Source organism: Diadema antillarum, unplaced genomic scaffold (assembly GCF_040938485.1).
Source record: "Diadema antillarum isolate AM-2024a unplaced genomic scaffold, OU_Dant_1.0 seq00000442_RagTag, whole genome shotgun sequence".
Lineage (NCBI taxonomy): Eukaryota > Metazoa > Echinodermata > Echinoidea > Diadematoida > Diadematidae > Diadema > Diadema antillarum.
In genome coordinates, this window is record NW_027271417.1 from 1,818,402 (window position 1) to 1,835,822 (window position 17,421).

The 17,421-nt window shown below is 38.5% G+C and overlaps 1 protein-coding gene across 1 annotated transcript; it reads left to right on the forward strand.

The window, feature by feature from the left end:
• Nucleotides 1-711: 711 nt before the first annotated feature.
• Nucleotides 712-13,013, forward strand: LOC139732662 (uncharacterized). The gene is made up of 5 exons (XM_071643513.1): nt 712-791; nt 3,301-3,386; nt 4,822-4,916; nt 7,229-7,354; nt 9,365-13,013. Exons 1-5 carry the CDS (start codon nt 765-767, stop codon nt 9,520-9,522), a joined length of 492 nt encoding a protein of 163 aa, XP_071499614.1. The 5' UTR covers nt 712-764; the 3' UTR covers nt 9,523-13,013.
• The last annotated feature ends 4,408 nt before the right edge of the window (nt 13,014-17,421 follow it).

A 17,421-nucleotide genomic window follows, 5' to 3' on the forward strand; every position in this document is an offset into this window, starting at 1 on the left:
AGGTCTCTTATCTTTTCCACCTGGGCCCTGTTGCATAAAACCCTTACCGCTAGACTTATACCACTCCTTTCTAGCGGTAAGTCTTCAAATCAGCGGTAAATTTTATAATCATTGATGCTGATTGGCTGTGACGCCTAATTTTGACGGTAGTTATCATTGAAATTCAATGGTAAGTTTTATGCAACGGGCCCCTGATATATGTTAAGTCCGACTTATCAGCTATCTGTCATGATTGTCAAATCATTGATTTTGTCTTCACCCAATATTACAATATTGAATCATAAATCAGTCATAATACATGTACACCATAAAAGATGCACTAGTCTGCCAGGTGGGCTGAAAATCCTCCAGAGATTTTTGAGACGTTTGTACATATCCGCCCGTTGATGCAATATTCGAGATTTGTATATTTTCCGACGAGACGTTTGTACATTTCCCATCGTTTGTACAAATCCCGACTTCTGAGCTTGTTTACCAAAGCAGGATCTTACTTGGTAGGGCGTTAGACAGAAAGATCCGTCTGTCCGGAGGAGTCTTTTATTTTTTTGACGTTTCGTTATCGCTCTCTTCTGATCCGTGAAGCCAAGACGCAGTCTCCGCGGAACATTTTCTCCGACGACCAGAGACCGAGATCTTTGTTTTACGCCATGCCTATGCGCGCTAACGCGCCCATCCATGTGTTCGTGTTATTAGCTAGACAGCTGACGAGTATCTATGAGCTGGAAGCCGTGGATTGTCTTCTGACACTCCTCATCTCCATCGGAATGGTTGCCAGATCAAAAATAGTGAAGGTATGAATTTTACTATGATAATCATTTTTATGAAAAGTTGTTGATAAACGGAGAGAAATAATGAATACTAACAAGTAGTCTAGATAAATTGGCAAAGGCCATCTCGGCATCTGATGTTCACGGCAGAACTATTATAGTACAATAGTAGTAGTCCCACCTATTCTACAATTTGTAGGTGGTACTTCAAATGCATTTGTGTCGTCGTCTTCTTGGCAATCAGTAAATTTAGACTACTAGTACTTAGTAGTTTGCTAGTGGGGTGTACGTAGTGCATCGACATTTGCATGATTACCTTTCTGATAGAACCTAACGTTAGTAGCGCGACCATACAGCGACTGGGCTGTCTATGTATAGTCGATTTAGTTAAAGACAAGTTCACCTTCATAGACCTGTGTGGGTTGAGTGAATGCAGCAATCAATAAACTGGGACAATAGTAATCAGCTGGTAATACTGTCTGTATACTGCATAGCACACATCAGTGAGAGTTTGAGAAAAATCGGATAATCCGTTCAAAAGTTATGAATTTTTAAAGTTTCTGCTAGTCATGGCTGGATGAAAAGACTACTATAGCTTGTGATGTCACATGTGTAACCGTTACAATGATATAAAGAAAGAATAAAGATTATTCAACCTATTTCCATTTTTCTCGCATAACAAAAGAACACACGACTCCTCTCTTTCAGGAGGCAGGGGGAATAATATTACCCTTAACATACGTCAGTAACAAGTCGAAGAAATGTGTACTTTATTCAAAAAGTAAAGTTTTGTGAGATTCTCTTTTTATTTTCTTCATATGGTTGTACGCATATGACATCGTACACTGTAGTAGTCTTCTCATCCAGCAGTGACTACGCAGATACTTTAAAAATTCATAACTTTTGAACGGATTGTCTGATTTTCCCCAAACTTTCACTGATGTGTTCTACTAATATTGCTGCATTCACTCAATCCTTATGTATATGAAGGTGGACTTGTCCTTTAAATAAATCATAAAAAAGATTGTTTGCTTCCTGAGATGTTCTTATAATAAATTATGAAACCTTTGCACAAGCAGACTGCATCTGCCCAGGCATGCCCCACTCCACTCCTTACAAGACTAAGGGAAAATTTGGACTTTCATGAGTATTCGCTAGAGTATTAGGCAAGTGTACACTGTTGTATGCAGACATACACCTCATCTATACACTAAATGATAGAGTAACTTCTTTTGTTTTGAGGCAAAATATTTTTTTCAAGTACACATTCTCTCAATTTGTTGCTGATTTGTGTTGAGGGTAATATTATTCCCCCTGCCTTCTGAAAGTAGCAAGTCAAGTGCTCAATTATGGAAGAAAAATTAAAATGTGATGAATGTACTTTATATTTTCTTTATTAAAAATAGTGTTCTTCACATGTAACATCATCAAGCTGTCAGTAGTCTTCTCATCCAGTGATGATGGCACTGAAGCTTCAAAAATTTATAACTTTTGAACAGATTTTCTGATTTTCCTCAAACTTTCACTGATGTGTTCTTTTTAATATTGCTTCATTCCAGCTATTAACATGTTTTTTAAAGGGGCATTCCAGACAAGTTTCATAATTTCACATCATGTAGTACATAAATCGACAACTCCATGTATTGATTTGTAGAATTTATTGTGGTTCTTGAGCAGAGAAACAAAACTTTGAAAAACTGTAAACAAATTACACTGAAAAAGGATGATGACATAGGAGGTTCACATATTTCAGAAATGTAGCAGTGTAATTCCATTACAATATCGCTTACTTGAGAGTTCCCAATTATCCCAATTATCATAAATTCTGAAACTCTGTCCTCAGTATAACCAATTTTTTGTTCATTTATAATGTAAAACTCTGAAAATCATCCGGAGGTCTCCTTTAAGAAGGTGAACTTGTCCTTGAGATGAAGCAGATTGAGAGTATCAAGATGTGATAAATATCAATTTCATGCAATATTTTTCAGTAAAGTTCAATTGCATGTTTTAGTAAGTTGGTGACTGATACCTACAGATATGATTACACATTTATGAAGACCACAGTTAAAAGAAAAGAGATTATTTCTAAAAATGAAGTGCTTTAGGAACATTAGAATGATACTGAAAAATTTTGCTCCTGATTGATCTCAATGGAAAAAAATTACCCACCCTTTCCATTCATCATAGATGTTTGGTGTACTCTTCAGCAAATCACAGGAAATGTAGACTCGGCTTTCTGTGATTTAAAGGTGGAATTAACATGGATTATGATAAAGTGAGCTGTTACCCTCTAGAGTGGAAAGGTGACCATGGTGCTAATCCTTTCATGGCCTGAAGTCTTTTCTCAATATTGTTATGCTGATGAGAGAACATTGCATGTTACTAATGAAACAGTACACACACATCCTTGAAATCCTTTTATGTTGCATCTTGGTCAGCTTGTGATGTTCTTATGTAATCCAACTTTCTAGTTAATATTGAAAATTTGAATGACACTGCTATGTGCAATTTTATTTTTCTGTTTGATATAAAGGAGATCCTGTTGACACTTCTAGCTGCACTGTTTACATTTTATTCAGCATTCTACATAGCTGCAGCTTTACTTCATGGAATTTTGAGGTAAGAGTTTGTGATTATACTGACACCACACATTCAAAGGGGATTACAGAACGGGTTGAGAAAATTGTGCTACATTGTATCTCATTGGTCAAGAGCTGTATAACAGTTTTTACTGGCTGCATGTTTGGTATCAAATAAGTAGACATGTAAACATGCAACCAAGCACTTATAGCAAAAGAGTTGGCACACTTGGCAAGAGTTTGCGCACGCATGTACATTACATCAAGAGACGGCCAACAGCACATCCAGTACTGGTATAACAAGTAGCAAGACTTCATGCACAATAGAAAGTGTTCGCGACTTAGCAAGAGATTGCTAGCCATGACTGCAGTAATTATCCCCCGAACAGAGTTTGGAGGATGCTATGGATTTGGCCTTGCCACGTACGTGGCATCTGACGAGAGTCTTGTAGGCTGTTGTTTTCATTTCTGGGGAGTTAATACGGAGGTTGCGTTGGAGGAAGGCAAGAGTGTTGTTGGCTTTTTGACAAATGTTGTTGATGTGTTGGTTCCATTTCAGGTCAGGTGTAATTGTGATGCCCAGATATTTTGTTGAGTTGACAGATCTAAGGGGAGTGTTGTTCAGAGTGTATTGGTGCTGTATCTTCTTCCTTTTTCTGGAGATGGTTATCACCTCACATTTCTGTGAGTTCAGCTCCATCATCCATGTGGATTACCCATTCTCCCAACCTGGTGAGGTCATCCTGAAATGAAAGTGTATGATGGTAAAATGAAGAATTGTATCGTTTTTGGTGATGGCTCCCTAGCTTGGTTTGTCTTTAGATACACAAAAAAAGTAAATTGTTGACCAATTTTTTTAATTTGGTATATAAGTGTGTCAAAGTCAAATCTAGATGCCTATTGGTAATGCTGCTCCAACTGTTCCACCTTTCACAGGTTCAAAGGTCCCCCTCAGGTAAAAATTTGCAAAAATGAAAAGGGTAACTGAATCATGGATTGAAAACATAATTTCCATGATATCTTCTTCTTTTTTTTTTTTCATGGACAAACAAGCTGCAGAATTATGAGGCATGCACTCGACTTTCCTGGGAGCATTTCAGGCATGCTGCCATTTTTATGCAGACAGTTGCATATAAGGAGTCTAATATTTTACGAAACTAGACTTCATGACAATTTCACGAGTAGTTAAATCCATGACTGTGGAGTACAGCATTGTCATGCACCCTTTGTTCGTGGGCAGTGTGCTGCACACCAGTCCATGTATGTTAATATGTTTGCATGATATTAAATTTTTGAATAGCACAAGACTCGAAAATTTGGACAAATTAATAATAATGATAATAATAATAATATGAAATATTTATTAAAATCCCACAAAATGTAATTATGGTGTATACTGTAGATCTTTTGAATACCCCGACCACATTTACTACCATCTGACTTATTTGAGTGATATTTTTTTTGTCTCTTTGCAGACTGGATGACTTTGATGGCACCATTCCATTTCACTACCAAAGCTTTGATAAAATCTTCACCAACTCAACAAGATGGAATGATCCTGTATTTTTAGGTAGTATTATAGTCTTCCCTTTTCATGTTAAAGATATTTTCCTTATGAGGAATATACATTTCCAAATTATTTTATGAGATGACTCCTAGATAGTAGTAGTACAAAGGTTTTAGGTAGATCCAGATACAGTAAATAACGGTGTATTAACTGCACCTTTCTTTTCAGCCGTCGCGGGAAAAAAGATATTAGCCCGCCGACGAGCATGGATACTGCCATGTAATGGGCAGAGGTACTTGCGGCATGTTGGTTGAATTGAGTAAAATGTTTAGGGGAAAAGGAAATATACAGTAGAATGCCTAATGAAAAGGAAATTATTTCACCACCATTCAAATATTGAACATTGTCTGCACACTGTATGCAGACATGCAGTAGGTATTGGGTGTAACATGGTATAAACCGCTCCCTGAATTTGACCTGTCTCAGTGGGGAAAAAGTGCAGTTTATACACTGTAAGTTATGGTAACTATTTCATTTTGCAAGATACCCAAGAAACTTCATCCATGGGAAACATTTTTCCTGCTGTTGATATGTCATTGACAAGTGCTTACAGCAACAGTATGGCTGAATCATTATCAGTAATGGTCCTTGTTTTTTTAGCTCACCTCAGCCCAAACCTCCCAAAATTAAGTTAAAATCTTCTTCTGTACAACCAGAAGTGATAGAGCAAAGTTAGTACTATGAGTTACCTGGTAGTACATTGATGAAAGTAGTTTCAAATTTGTTCATAGCAGATCCAGGGGTGCCCCCCCCCCTCCCCCCCCTCCCCCCCCCCCCCCCCTCCTCAGAAGGAATGGCAAAAGTCCCAAGGAATGTTATTATCTTAACTACATACGGGGACTGCGAAATACCTGCGTGGGAGTTGCCTGCGAAGTGCTGCCGCTAAGGGCCCCCTACTGATGTTCTGCTTGGACCTCTCCAAGCATCCCCGCGACTCACCCAGAAAAAGTTTTGGTCATGCTCAAAACTTGGCTGCGGTTAAATCGGACTTGCATGCACACCTCCGGGCAACTACAGAGGAGATACGCGCTAGGTACTGTCAGGTGCGTACCAACTGCGGAGAGCTCCGGATAGCAAATTTGTTTCCCCGCAAGTCAAGCCGCAAAACTTCCCCATATACGGTATGACAAGGCCTTGAACATGCTCAAAACTTGTTCCGAGTGAGTTGTGGGGGTTCGCTCGCAGAGGTACACGCAGAACATCAGTAGGAGACCCTTAACGTCAGCACCTCGCAGGTAACTCCAACTCAGGTACTTCTCAGTACCCATAAGTCGCTCGTAACAGAAAACAGATCGGTTTCAAAGCCCTCAAGAAGGTCACATGGAATGCACGCAAGTATAAGCTAAGTAGCACGCGTCTAGTAGGTAAGAAACAAAAAATGCGAAACTTGCAGACATTCTTGTTCGCCAGTGGAAAATCTCGTGCGTACTGTAAAATGCCTCCTCGCCACAAGCCCGCGTAGCTTGCCTGGAAAGATGTGACATGGCCTTAACGTTCTCTAGTAGTCTCCTCATCCAGTGGTTCCAACACCAAAATTTTAAAAATTCATAACTCTTGCATCAGTTGTCTGATTTTCCTCAAACTTTCACTGATGTGTACTACTAATGTTGCTGCTTTCACTCTGTCCACATTTCTCTTTGGGTTTTGGTTTCCTTTTTTATTTCTTCAGATTACTTGGATACGCCAAAAAAAAAAAATCCTTCCAAACCAAATTTGAATGCACTTTTCCCTCAATTCAGAATAACTTGCATGTTCCCTTGTCATGTCTTTTGTTAGTCACATCAATAGCACAGAAAGATGCAAGGTATGCTGAGTTGAGGGGGAAGGTGCATTCCAATGTCTTTTGTTATCACATATCGGTACTTTAGGAATGATTGACAGATGAGGTCACAACAGGAATATTGGTTTGGAAGGATTTTTTGTGGGCATATCAAAGTAAACTGAAGAATATAGAAGAATTATTAGTTAAGAATATATGGAATGTTTCTAGATGTTCGTATAACTGCCAAATCAACATGCATTTGTATTTCAGAGAAACTTTAAAGCACCATATATTGTGTACTGCTAACTTTCCACAGCTTTGAGCAATCACTGCAAAAATCACACCGTAGGTACATTAAGTCGGACAAGGTCAGAAGTCCATTTACAAGTGAGATTGATTGTGTTTGATGCCAAATTCATTCTGTATATATTGAAATACAGTTATCTATGGAAAGACATCATGCAGCATTTATCATTGATTGCAATTCTTTTCTTTACACATTAGATTACTTCCTAATGTAAGAAATACTCATGACTCAATTTTCCTTTTGCAGGAGATTTTATATCATTGCAGTTGACATACTTGGCAGTGCCCTTTGCTCTGATCACCTTTCTAAGACACAATCTTTGGGACTATGCAGTCACTGTTACTTTTATTCACTGCCTGGTTGTCTGTGCAGGTAAGGACTGCTCCAGCATGGTCTACAGATACAATCCTTTGTTTGATTCATTCAATGTTTTAATGTGAAGTCACCATTTTCTGCAAGCTCACATTTTCAGTAAATTTCTCTCTTTTAAGGTCCAAGAGAACTTTGAATATCATGAGGTGGATAGCACCGAGTAATTTCTGTACTATATCTGGTGCTGTGCAATAGCAGCACAAATGGTTACAGGTATCCATTGATATTCACTTTTGTGTCATTCATATGTCACTGCCAAATCTTGTTTAAGCTTGAACCTCGCAACAAAATGTCTAATTTGCAAAGGAGATACGGGAGTTTTGGTTGTTGATTCATTTCAGTGGTAGTCAGTGACACGTACATGTATGCATAACTGAAGTCACAATGATTACAGACTATAAAAGGAGCAGGTTAACACAATTAGCATCTGTGCAAGTGGCTACATGCATATAGAGAGTTCAGTGGTATAATTTTATTGTTTAGGTGTGCCAGTCTTCCTTCTTTGTTTTTCTCTAAGCTTTAGATCTAGGGGGAAGGGGAGGGGGCACCAGGGGGCTCAACCCCCCCCCCCCCCCCCCCCCAAAAAAAAAAAAAAAAAAAGAATTAAGGAATCTTCTTTTCTACAAATAAGTGACAGAGCTAAGTTATTATTATGACTATTACATTGATGACTACTGTTTTAAGTCTCTTCATGGTGGATCCAGGGGTGCCCAATTGCACCCCCCCCCCCCCTCTGAAATGGGGACCTGAATTGTACATTTTCATATTCTGGAAAATGCATGGCATATTTTATTTTCACCAAACTTGTCAGGTATTATTGCTTGAGTGATAGGATATGGAATATGTATTTGTACAAATGGGCACTATTCCCTATCTGGGGGCCCCCTGGATTATTGGGGGGGGGGGGGGGGGGGGGGGGAACAGACAAAAGTACACTTTCAACTGAAAATGTGTGCTAACATACAAGAATAATCATTATCATCTGCAAATTTCAACTTTATTGATTGAAATTAACAATGATTAGGAAACCCACTTGTTGTTTGTAAAGTCATGCCTAACTTGTGCAAACAGCTTTATGAAAGAGGGCCCAGAAGAAATAAGCTAAGTTAGTGCTCTGAGTAAGTAGATTGGTGACTGTAGTTTTTACCTTTTTCATGGCAGATCCAGGGGTGGGTTGGTGGAGGGACTAACACACTTCTTATTGAAAATGTGGTCAAATTTGTCTTCAGACCCGGTGCATTATCACAAGGGTGAAAATTTAAATATTCTCGATACAAGACCCAGAACCCCTATTAAAAAAAAAAAAAAAAAAAAAAAAAAAAAAAAAAAAAATATCACAAAATATATTGTTTAAAACTTGAAATACTCTGAGTAAACGAATTAATGAGTGCGCTTTCAAGGTCATTTACAGTAGATCTAGGGGTGTGGCAGGATCAAATGGGGGGTGGTACAGTTTTTACATTAATTTTTTTTTTTCTTTACTGCATAGTCAAATTTTCTAAATACAGTGTACGTGGCAGGTATTTTACCAGTGTAATAAAAATATGCAAGTAGACACCATGCGCCCATAGAAGCCCTCAAAGCTGCCCCCACCCACACCCCCCAAGTCTGCAATGTTCTCAGCTTAGAGTCGGCAAGAATGTGTGGGCAGTAAACTTGTGATACACTGTACTCAGGTGAGTGCGAGATCTCCAGGTCTCTTGTCTCTATTGCAATACACACAGAACATACATGAATTGCAATGATTAGGAGAGAGTATGCTGAGAAGCAGGTGCCTACCTGTGCATTTGAGATGTCAGCAAGAGATTAAATTGCTTCACGGAGTGTGTTATATAGGTGAATATAGATTGATAAAGGAGAGTGTTAGTACGCCTGAGTGACTGCAAAATCAGTTTTTACTATGCAAGCTAACCCTGCATCTTTCCCAGGTACTTGCATGCTGTTTATTGAGAAGAGTGAAGCATATATGCAAGACTGGTCCCTTTCTATTGTGTCACTTTGTTCTTTCAGTGAATTTAGCTTTCCCCTTTGTCTGGGAATGGTGGGTATGTGTACTCATTGGTCTCTCAGCAATGGTTGGCATTGGGGAAATCTCCAATGGCCTCATCAGGAAGAAGGTGACGGGGAGCTTCAAGCAGCAAGGGAAATATGATGGCAAGGTCACATGATCAATGAGGTTATTTCTTATTTATTAGCCTTATGAGTATATAACTCTGTATTGTGCCATGTATAATGAGTAGTGCCTATTAGCATTCCATTTTAACATTATTGAATTTATATTTGTACCAAATCGACTAATACTTGAATAAATACCGATGTTAAGAATAATGTATACTTCTGTAACAAATATCTGCAATAAAGAAATATTAAGATTCGGTTCTGATCGTATAACGTCAGGTCACTCGTGAGGGAGCTTACCCATCGTATGAGCAGTGGAGCTTCTCAGTCTCTCGTAGCAAATTCATGAGCGGTGGCAAAATCTTTGGCAAGCCACAAAATTGCCCAAAGACCTTGCAAAGGTTTTTATTCATATTGCCATCTTGTGTCACATTTAAGGCAGTGTGATGCCACCCTTACAGAATGTTTTGATATCAGAGAATATGGGTATTCTTAAATACTTTCCTATATTGTAACATAAAGTTTGTTTGTTTGTTTGTTTGTTTGTTTGTCTTTTTACATTATCAGAGTAAGTAGAGTGTTCAAGCATTGAAGGCATCAGCCAGCATTTTACATCCGTTTATGTCTTGACATTATATTTATTAAGAAGATATAAGGCAGTATAGTGTATGTAGTACCTTTGCAAAACTTTTGTCAAGCACCTGTTATGTTATTATGATTTTTTTAAAGTCCCCCTCCCGCTTTGATTTTCAAAGGTTAATTTTCTGCTTATTTTTGTAAGCATTTTTAATAGATTTTGTATCTGTGAACCTGTTCAAAAGGTAAACAAAAATTTGCCTGAAAGTTTTAAAATATTCCACCAAAATTGTGCACCAGATCATTAAATATCAACTCTAAAAGTGTACACAAGCTTCCCCCTCCCTTCCGTTTACCTCCCAAGTGTGTGCAATGTTTATGGTCACAGTAAGTGACTACCCCAGTGACAAGCACCACATACATGTACCTGGTACACGTGTGCTCTGTATTATCTAAGCTCTGATTGGCTTTTGTAGATAAAAGTAATGTAGGTTTATTGATTGCAGGTCCTGTCTGTGACATGATTATTGTCAAATGTAAACCATTTGGCAACAAATGTCGATTTTCTTTTTTTATGCTTCCGCCACAAGAAGTCACTGGAGACGTTATGATTTCAGGTCGTTCGTCCATCCATAATCAATTTTGTGGACAGTTTAACTTTACAACTGTTTGAGGTATCCTAATGAAGCTTGACATTATGTATGTATGAGTGGACCAAGTTGTGCCTATCAACTCTTGGGTGCAAATGCTCATCACTCAAAATCAAGAACATCTTCAAATATCAATAGTTCCCCATCTTGAAACAGAACTAGTGTATAGGATCCTACATATAGTACAGAGTTTGTACTGGTCAAAAATTATCTTGAAAAAATGTTGGGTCATGGGGTCAAAGGTCAAGTGAAAATGCTGAAATTCCATTTTTTTTTCTTTCTCAGAAATGGCTCAAGGTATCTTCATGAAACTTAGTATATATGCTTAGATTGCCTGACAGTGGTTCTCTTGGGAATTTCAGGGTCATGGAGTCAAAGGTCAAGGGTCAAAAGTGTAGTTATAATGGTAGAATTCTACTATTTAATACTGAAACTACATTTTCTTCGTACCTTAGAGATTACTCAATGCATGAAACTTAATCAAACTAGGTGAATACATACGTTATTGCACAATGATTCTGTAGGGAAAGATTTTGGCCATGGGGTCACAGTTTTTCCCATATTTTGAAAAAAAAGCTAAAAGTAGTGTCATGAAAAGGGATGTTACCAGTTGTCATTATATGAAGAATTATTGGCCATGGGGTCAAAGGTCAAGTGAAAATGTTTAAATTCCCGTATACTTGCTCTCTGAAACAATTTACATGTAGCTATCCAGCCAAAGGAAACCTAGTTCAAGGAAAATAAACACTCATCAAACTTGTGACAAACATGTCATTTCAGTTTTTTGCCAATTATGTGAAACTGTTACCATCTCACATCGTCCAGACACCATGCAACATGGAGGATGCATACCAGTTGCCATAGCGATGTTTCTAGTTCTGAGAATACACGTGTACTTTAGTGCTGTCACATTTCCTGTTTTCCTGTTCCGCAATGTATTGTAGAGTATTATGTCGTGTACCTCTTGCATGGCAGTATAGGCGTACAAGTGTAGGCCAACAGATTCTAGGGACTGGATGTAAGAATTACATGTACATTAACTGGACCTGATGACTTCATTTGGACTGGATTCCCCTGTACACATGCATGATTGTTCCTTGTCTGTACACATTCAGCTGAAATGATGGTATGCATTGTACAATTCTTTTTGTTGTGTGTGTGCTAAGTGGCAACATTTTGTGAATTTTTTGGCATGTTACTTTTTGTCATTCCAGCATTGGTCTCAGATAAGAGATTCTTTATTGATACACAAAGAGTTGAGTGGCTTGTCGCGAACATTGAAAAAAAAAAAATGGAACAACTCTGCTTTAACCAGCTCAGCACATTGCCAAAAGCCACATTATCATATTCAGCAGTTTACTGTATTTGGGTTTTTTTTTTTCATATTTGATCTCAAGTTTTAATATGTGTATAGCAAATCATTGCCAGCTTCAGGAATTTATGATTACCCATTGAATTAAGTGTAGATAATTAACATGAGTCAGCATACTGCTTTGGTATGTGAACAAAGCTGCTATACCAAATTTCATGAGTAATGTATGCACTTCTTTCCATTTTTTTTTTTCTTTCTTTTTTTTTGGGGGGGGGAGGTTTAGGATGCATAGAGACATGTCAGTTTTTTCAGACTTGAAACTGATATGTGAGGACAGATTTTAGATTTGGAAAATAAAAATGTCTGTCAAATTTCAATACAAGTAAGTGTGATGATTTTACAGCAGGGACTTTCCCTGATAAAACATGTCATAGTTGCGTGAAGGCCTGCACATTCAATGTTATCAGTTTGATAGTAATCATTTACTTTTTTGGTCTAATATTCATTGAATTGCTCATCGGGTATATATTTCTATCTCTTTCTTCTTCTTCAACCTTCTTATGTACAACTATATAATGTATGTTATTCTATGTCTCTCTGCGCCTCAGAATAGGCCACTAGATCGATGGCGCATTACAAATGCTGTACTTATATACTTGTATACAAGTAGATTATATTTTTCCTGTACCTATTATATCTGTATGATATGTACTTTTACATTAATTCAGCTCAGTTGAATATTATCATGAGAAATTTATGCCTTGTTAAACTGCTGTGATCAAAGGTGTATGGGAATGATCAATTATAGCTTTATTTTTAATTACCAGTGGTTATGAACTCTTTGCAAAGTTCCATACTGTGTAATACCTGTGGGTATTTAGCGTGGAGTAAAAACTCTGTTGATTTTAATTGCAATATACAGTGGTGTATGTGACAATTAATGGAACAATCCTGTGACAGTACTGTGCCTTTCAACTCAATGGATGTAAAGATGATGCAATATTAATGGAATTAAAATGATTGTCAGTGATGTCATAAGGACAGAGATGTGTTCAGAATTTATCATTACATGAGTACATGCTAGCTAGGGAACATGACTTGCAGATATTAAATAACATATACAAGGAGTGTGTGAATTCATTACTTCTAATGAAAGTAGATATTGCTTTAGAAAATGACTTGATATACAATATCATCATTAATAAAAAAAGCAGAGGGATGTGATCATTAGCATGCATTATATTTCAAAGTCTGGGACACTCTTCAGCTTAGATCTCACAATGTGCAACATGCTGTGAGACTTCCTGAACATGTCTACATAGGCTAGCTCTTCAAAATGTCACAGTTCAAGTAAGAGTGAATGAAAAGTGAGAGGGCTAATAACACTCTGAATCTAAACACTTACATCATCTACCTACCTTGAAAGAAACTGATGAAAGGAAGAAAAGTGGTACAAGAGTGTATTGTCACCAATGAAATGCAACAAGTACTATACAAATGTGAAATGTCGATAAATTTACCTCTTGATTATAGACACATTGTTTCTATGCATCTGTATCTGAACTGTAAAACCAAAACATTTGCTGCAATGTGTGACTTGGAGCCAACAGCCTTTGCCACAGCATGAAACTTTTGGTAATTGCCACTGGCACTCAATGCATTGTGTAGAAGAAAATAACCTTCAAGTGTATTTTGCTTTCTTGAATCTTGCCCCTCACAAAATTTGCAAAAGTTTCATGCACAGGAACATTACTTGTTTTTCATTACATGCTCTTGTCCAACAATCCATCCATACATGGAATGATATGTGAGTGTATGTGTTGTGTGTGTACAGGTATGTGTGCGTGTATGCACAAAGGGGGAGAGAGAACATGATAATGTAATCATTCTATATAATGCCTGAAGAGATCCTTGTCATTTGATTGGTTGTTTGCCCTTGATCATTCGGCCCATTTCACTATGAAGTCATCATCCATGTAATTGTGGCTCCATTTACTGTGCAATTTTTGATCCATACGATTTGCTCCATTGCACGCTTGCTGAGAGACTTGCACACTATGCATGTAAAATGCTTGCGTTTGCAGTGTGTATACGCGACAGCGTGCTAACTAAAGTGCTTAGTGACCACTCTCGCAATCTCAGATTTTCTCTTGTTTCTAAACTAATAAAACATCAAATGATAAGGATCTAGTTTGGGCGTTATATAAAACAAATAAATAATAAATGTTTTTCATTTGTGCAATGGACAGAATATTTCATTCGGTGAAAGATAAAATGGTCCATTCAACTTGGCTGCATCTTGTTGAATGGACCATTTCATCTTTCACCTCATGAAATATTCTGTCCATTGCACTAAACATTCATTATTTGTATACTATTCAGAGTTCATTCCAGTGTGACACAGTGTACTAATGAGGTAGCATGCAGGTCAAATTGAAAATCAAAGGTATGAGTATAATAGTTACAGTATGTACAAGTATAGTACAACATATTATCAACCATATAAGACATCTGAGCAATGTAATTTTTAGCTCACCTGAGCCATAGGCTCAAGTGAGCCATTGCGATCGTTCTTCGTCCGGCGTCCGTCGTGCGTAAATTTTTTACATTTTCATCTTCTTCTTGAGAACCCCGTGACCAATTTTCACCAAACTTGGCAGGTAGCATCCCTAGGGAGATAGGATTTCAATTTGTACAAATGGGTACCATGCCCCACCTGGGGGGCTCCCAGAGGGGCCTAAATCTCCTAAAATTAAGGAATTTAAAAAAAAACTTCTCTAGATCCAGAAGTGATAGAGCTAAGGTAATACTATTCCCGCGTTCACGTTAGTCCCCGCGACGCGGGGACAGCCACGAGAGATCTTATCTTTTTTACGACTGACCATTCACATTGCTATCTCATCTGTCCCCGAGCTGTGGGGGCAATTTGGGTTTGGGGCGAGCTCTGCCACTTGAAACCAGGCATAGTGCATGTGCACATTTGATGACAACAGCTGGACGCTATCAATTTTGCCCCAAGGTCACTCTCCCCTCCAAATTTTGTCCCCGTACCCGACTTGCTTGGCGGGGACGAGGGAACAAGTCCCAGCGAGCATTCACATTATGGTTTTGGAGGAGAAAGTCCCTGTACAGCTTGGGACTTTCCCCGCATTGCGGGGACCAATGTGAACGCAGGGTATGACTTGGTACATCGATGACTGTTTAAAGTTTCAAGTTTGTTCATGGCGGAATCAGGGGTGCCCCCTTGGGACCCATGGGAGGGGGGTGTGGAGGGGTCCCAACGGAGGCCCAATTAAATTGTACACTTTCATCTTTTTCTTGAAAATGCCAAAGTGAATTTTCACTAAATTTGGCAGGTAGCATCCCTAGGGGGATAGAATCTCACTCCCATCATATGAGCACCATGCCCCACCCTGGGGGCCCCCAGGAGGGCCCAACCCATGGCCACCCCCAGTAAGGAATCTTTATAGAGATTTTCTCTAGAATCAGAAGTGAATTGAGCTAGGTCAAACAATGACTCGGTATATTGATGACTGTTGTTTCAAGTTTGTTCATGGCAGAATCAGGGATCCCCCCCTCCCCCCACCCTTGGGACCCAAGGGATGTGGTGGAATGGGTCCAAATGGTGATGTAAATTGTACATATTCATAATAATTGAAAACCCCCTGATAAATATTCACCAAACTTGACAGGTACAACATTGTAGCATGCCAGGGGGTTAAGATCTAAATTTGTTCCACAGGGTAGGCCCTACCATGCTCCCCTTGGGGGACCCGAGGGGGCCTAATCCCCCCCCCCCCCCAACATTAATAAGGAATATTAGTCCATAGGCCAAGACCCGAAAAATGGGTTATTGGTACAACCACATGAGGTGGCAAAACCTTTTTGGTGTCATTTTGTTTGTCGGGTTTAGATATGCTTATCAAGCTATGATAGCATTTCCAAATAAGTAGCTTAGTCATAATAAATGAATTTTTAACCAATTTGGTCTCATTTTTATATCCCTACATATACTTCTGAATCGAAACTAACCGCTATGCAAAGAAGAGCACTGTCTTCTGTATGTCCACAGGTGTTCTGTTGTAAACGCGGCGCGCTTAGTCTTTATTCAAGGCAGCGAAGGGAATATCCAAAGGGTTATGATGTCCCCAGCTGTCATGCGGTGCGCTTAGTCTTTATCTATATAGAACAATGTACCGTTATCATATCTAAAGTTCCTAATAAAAGGGATTATCTATACTGTTTTTATACTACCCTCTCAACAAATACATCAGTTTCAAACAAAAATCACTCTGTTCATTTACGATATTATTTATTATAATGCATTGTAGTGTATGGTACCGGTACATTGTTTTTATGCCTCCGCCACGAAGTGGTGCCGGAGGCATTATGTTTTCGGGTTGTCCGTCCGTCCGTCCGTCCGTCCGTCCTTCCGTCCTTCCGTCCGTCCGTAATGAATTTTGTGGACAGGGTAACTACCAAAACCTTTTGAGGTATCCTAATGAAACTTGGCATGTATGTGTATTAGGGGGTGAAGTTGTGCCTTTCAACTTTTGGGTGCACATGCTCAAGGTCAAAGGTCAAAAGGTCAAGGTCAAATGCTTAAAATTTTACTATTTCCCCCATATCTATGCAATGCCTGAAGATATGTTTTCTTGAAACTTAGTGTATACATGTACTACCCAATTAAGATTCTCTGGTGAAAGTTTGGGGTCATGAGGTCAAAAGGTCAAAGGTCAAAAGGTCAAGTAAAATGTTAAAATTTCACTTTTTTCTCTGTATCTTGGAAATTGTTCAAGGTATCTTCATGGAACATAGTGTATATGCATCTACTGACTGGCAGTGGTTATCTAGGGAATTTAGGGTTCATGGGGTCAAAGGTCAGGGGTCAAAGGTCAAGGGCAATACTTCAAAATCTTACTATTTTCCTTATATTTATGCAATGCCAGCAGGATATTTTTTTTTTTACTTGATGTATGCATGTCTAACCCAATAGAGATTCTCTGGGATTTTTTTTTCGCCAAGAAGGTCAAAGGTCAAAAGGTCAAAGATCAAGTGAAAGTGCTGAACTTACTTTTTTCTCCATATCTCGGAAGTGGCTCAAGTTATCTTGAAACGTAGTACATGCTGAATTTATGTATGTTCTGCCTGACAGTGCTTCTCTTATAAATCAAAGGCCAGATGAAAATGATAACAATTTACTGTTCAATACAGAAATTGCGCTTTTTCTCCATACCTTGAAAATTACTCAGTGCATAAACTTATGAAATGGTCAAAGTCAAGTTAAAGTTCTTAAATCCCCAAATACATGCTCTCCTATTCATCCAATTAAACATAGGTCAAGGAAGGTAAGCATTCAATACATTTGTGACAAACATGTCATTTTAATATTTTGCCAATTTTGTGAAAAT

Coding starts and splice junctions, on each gene's coding strand:
- LOC139732662 (XM_071643513.1), top strand. CDS start 765: ATGGTTGCCAGATCAAAAATAGTGAAG. Junction 3,387..4,821: donor TTACTTCATGGAATTTTGAG/GTAAGAGTTTGT, acceptor GTCTCTTTGCAG/ACTGGATGACTTTGATGGCA. Junction 4,917..7,228: donor GAATGATCCTGTATTTTTAG/GTAGTATTATAG, acceptor TTCCTTTTGCAG/GAGATTTTATATCATTGCAG.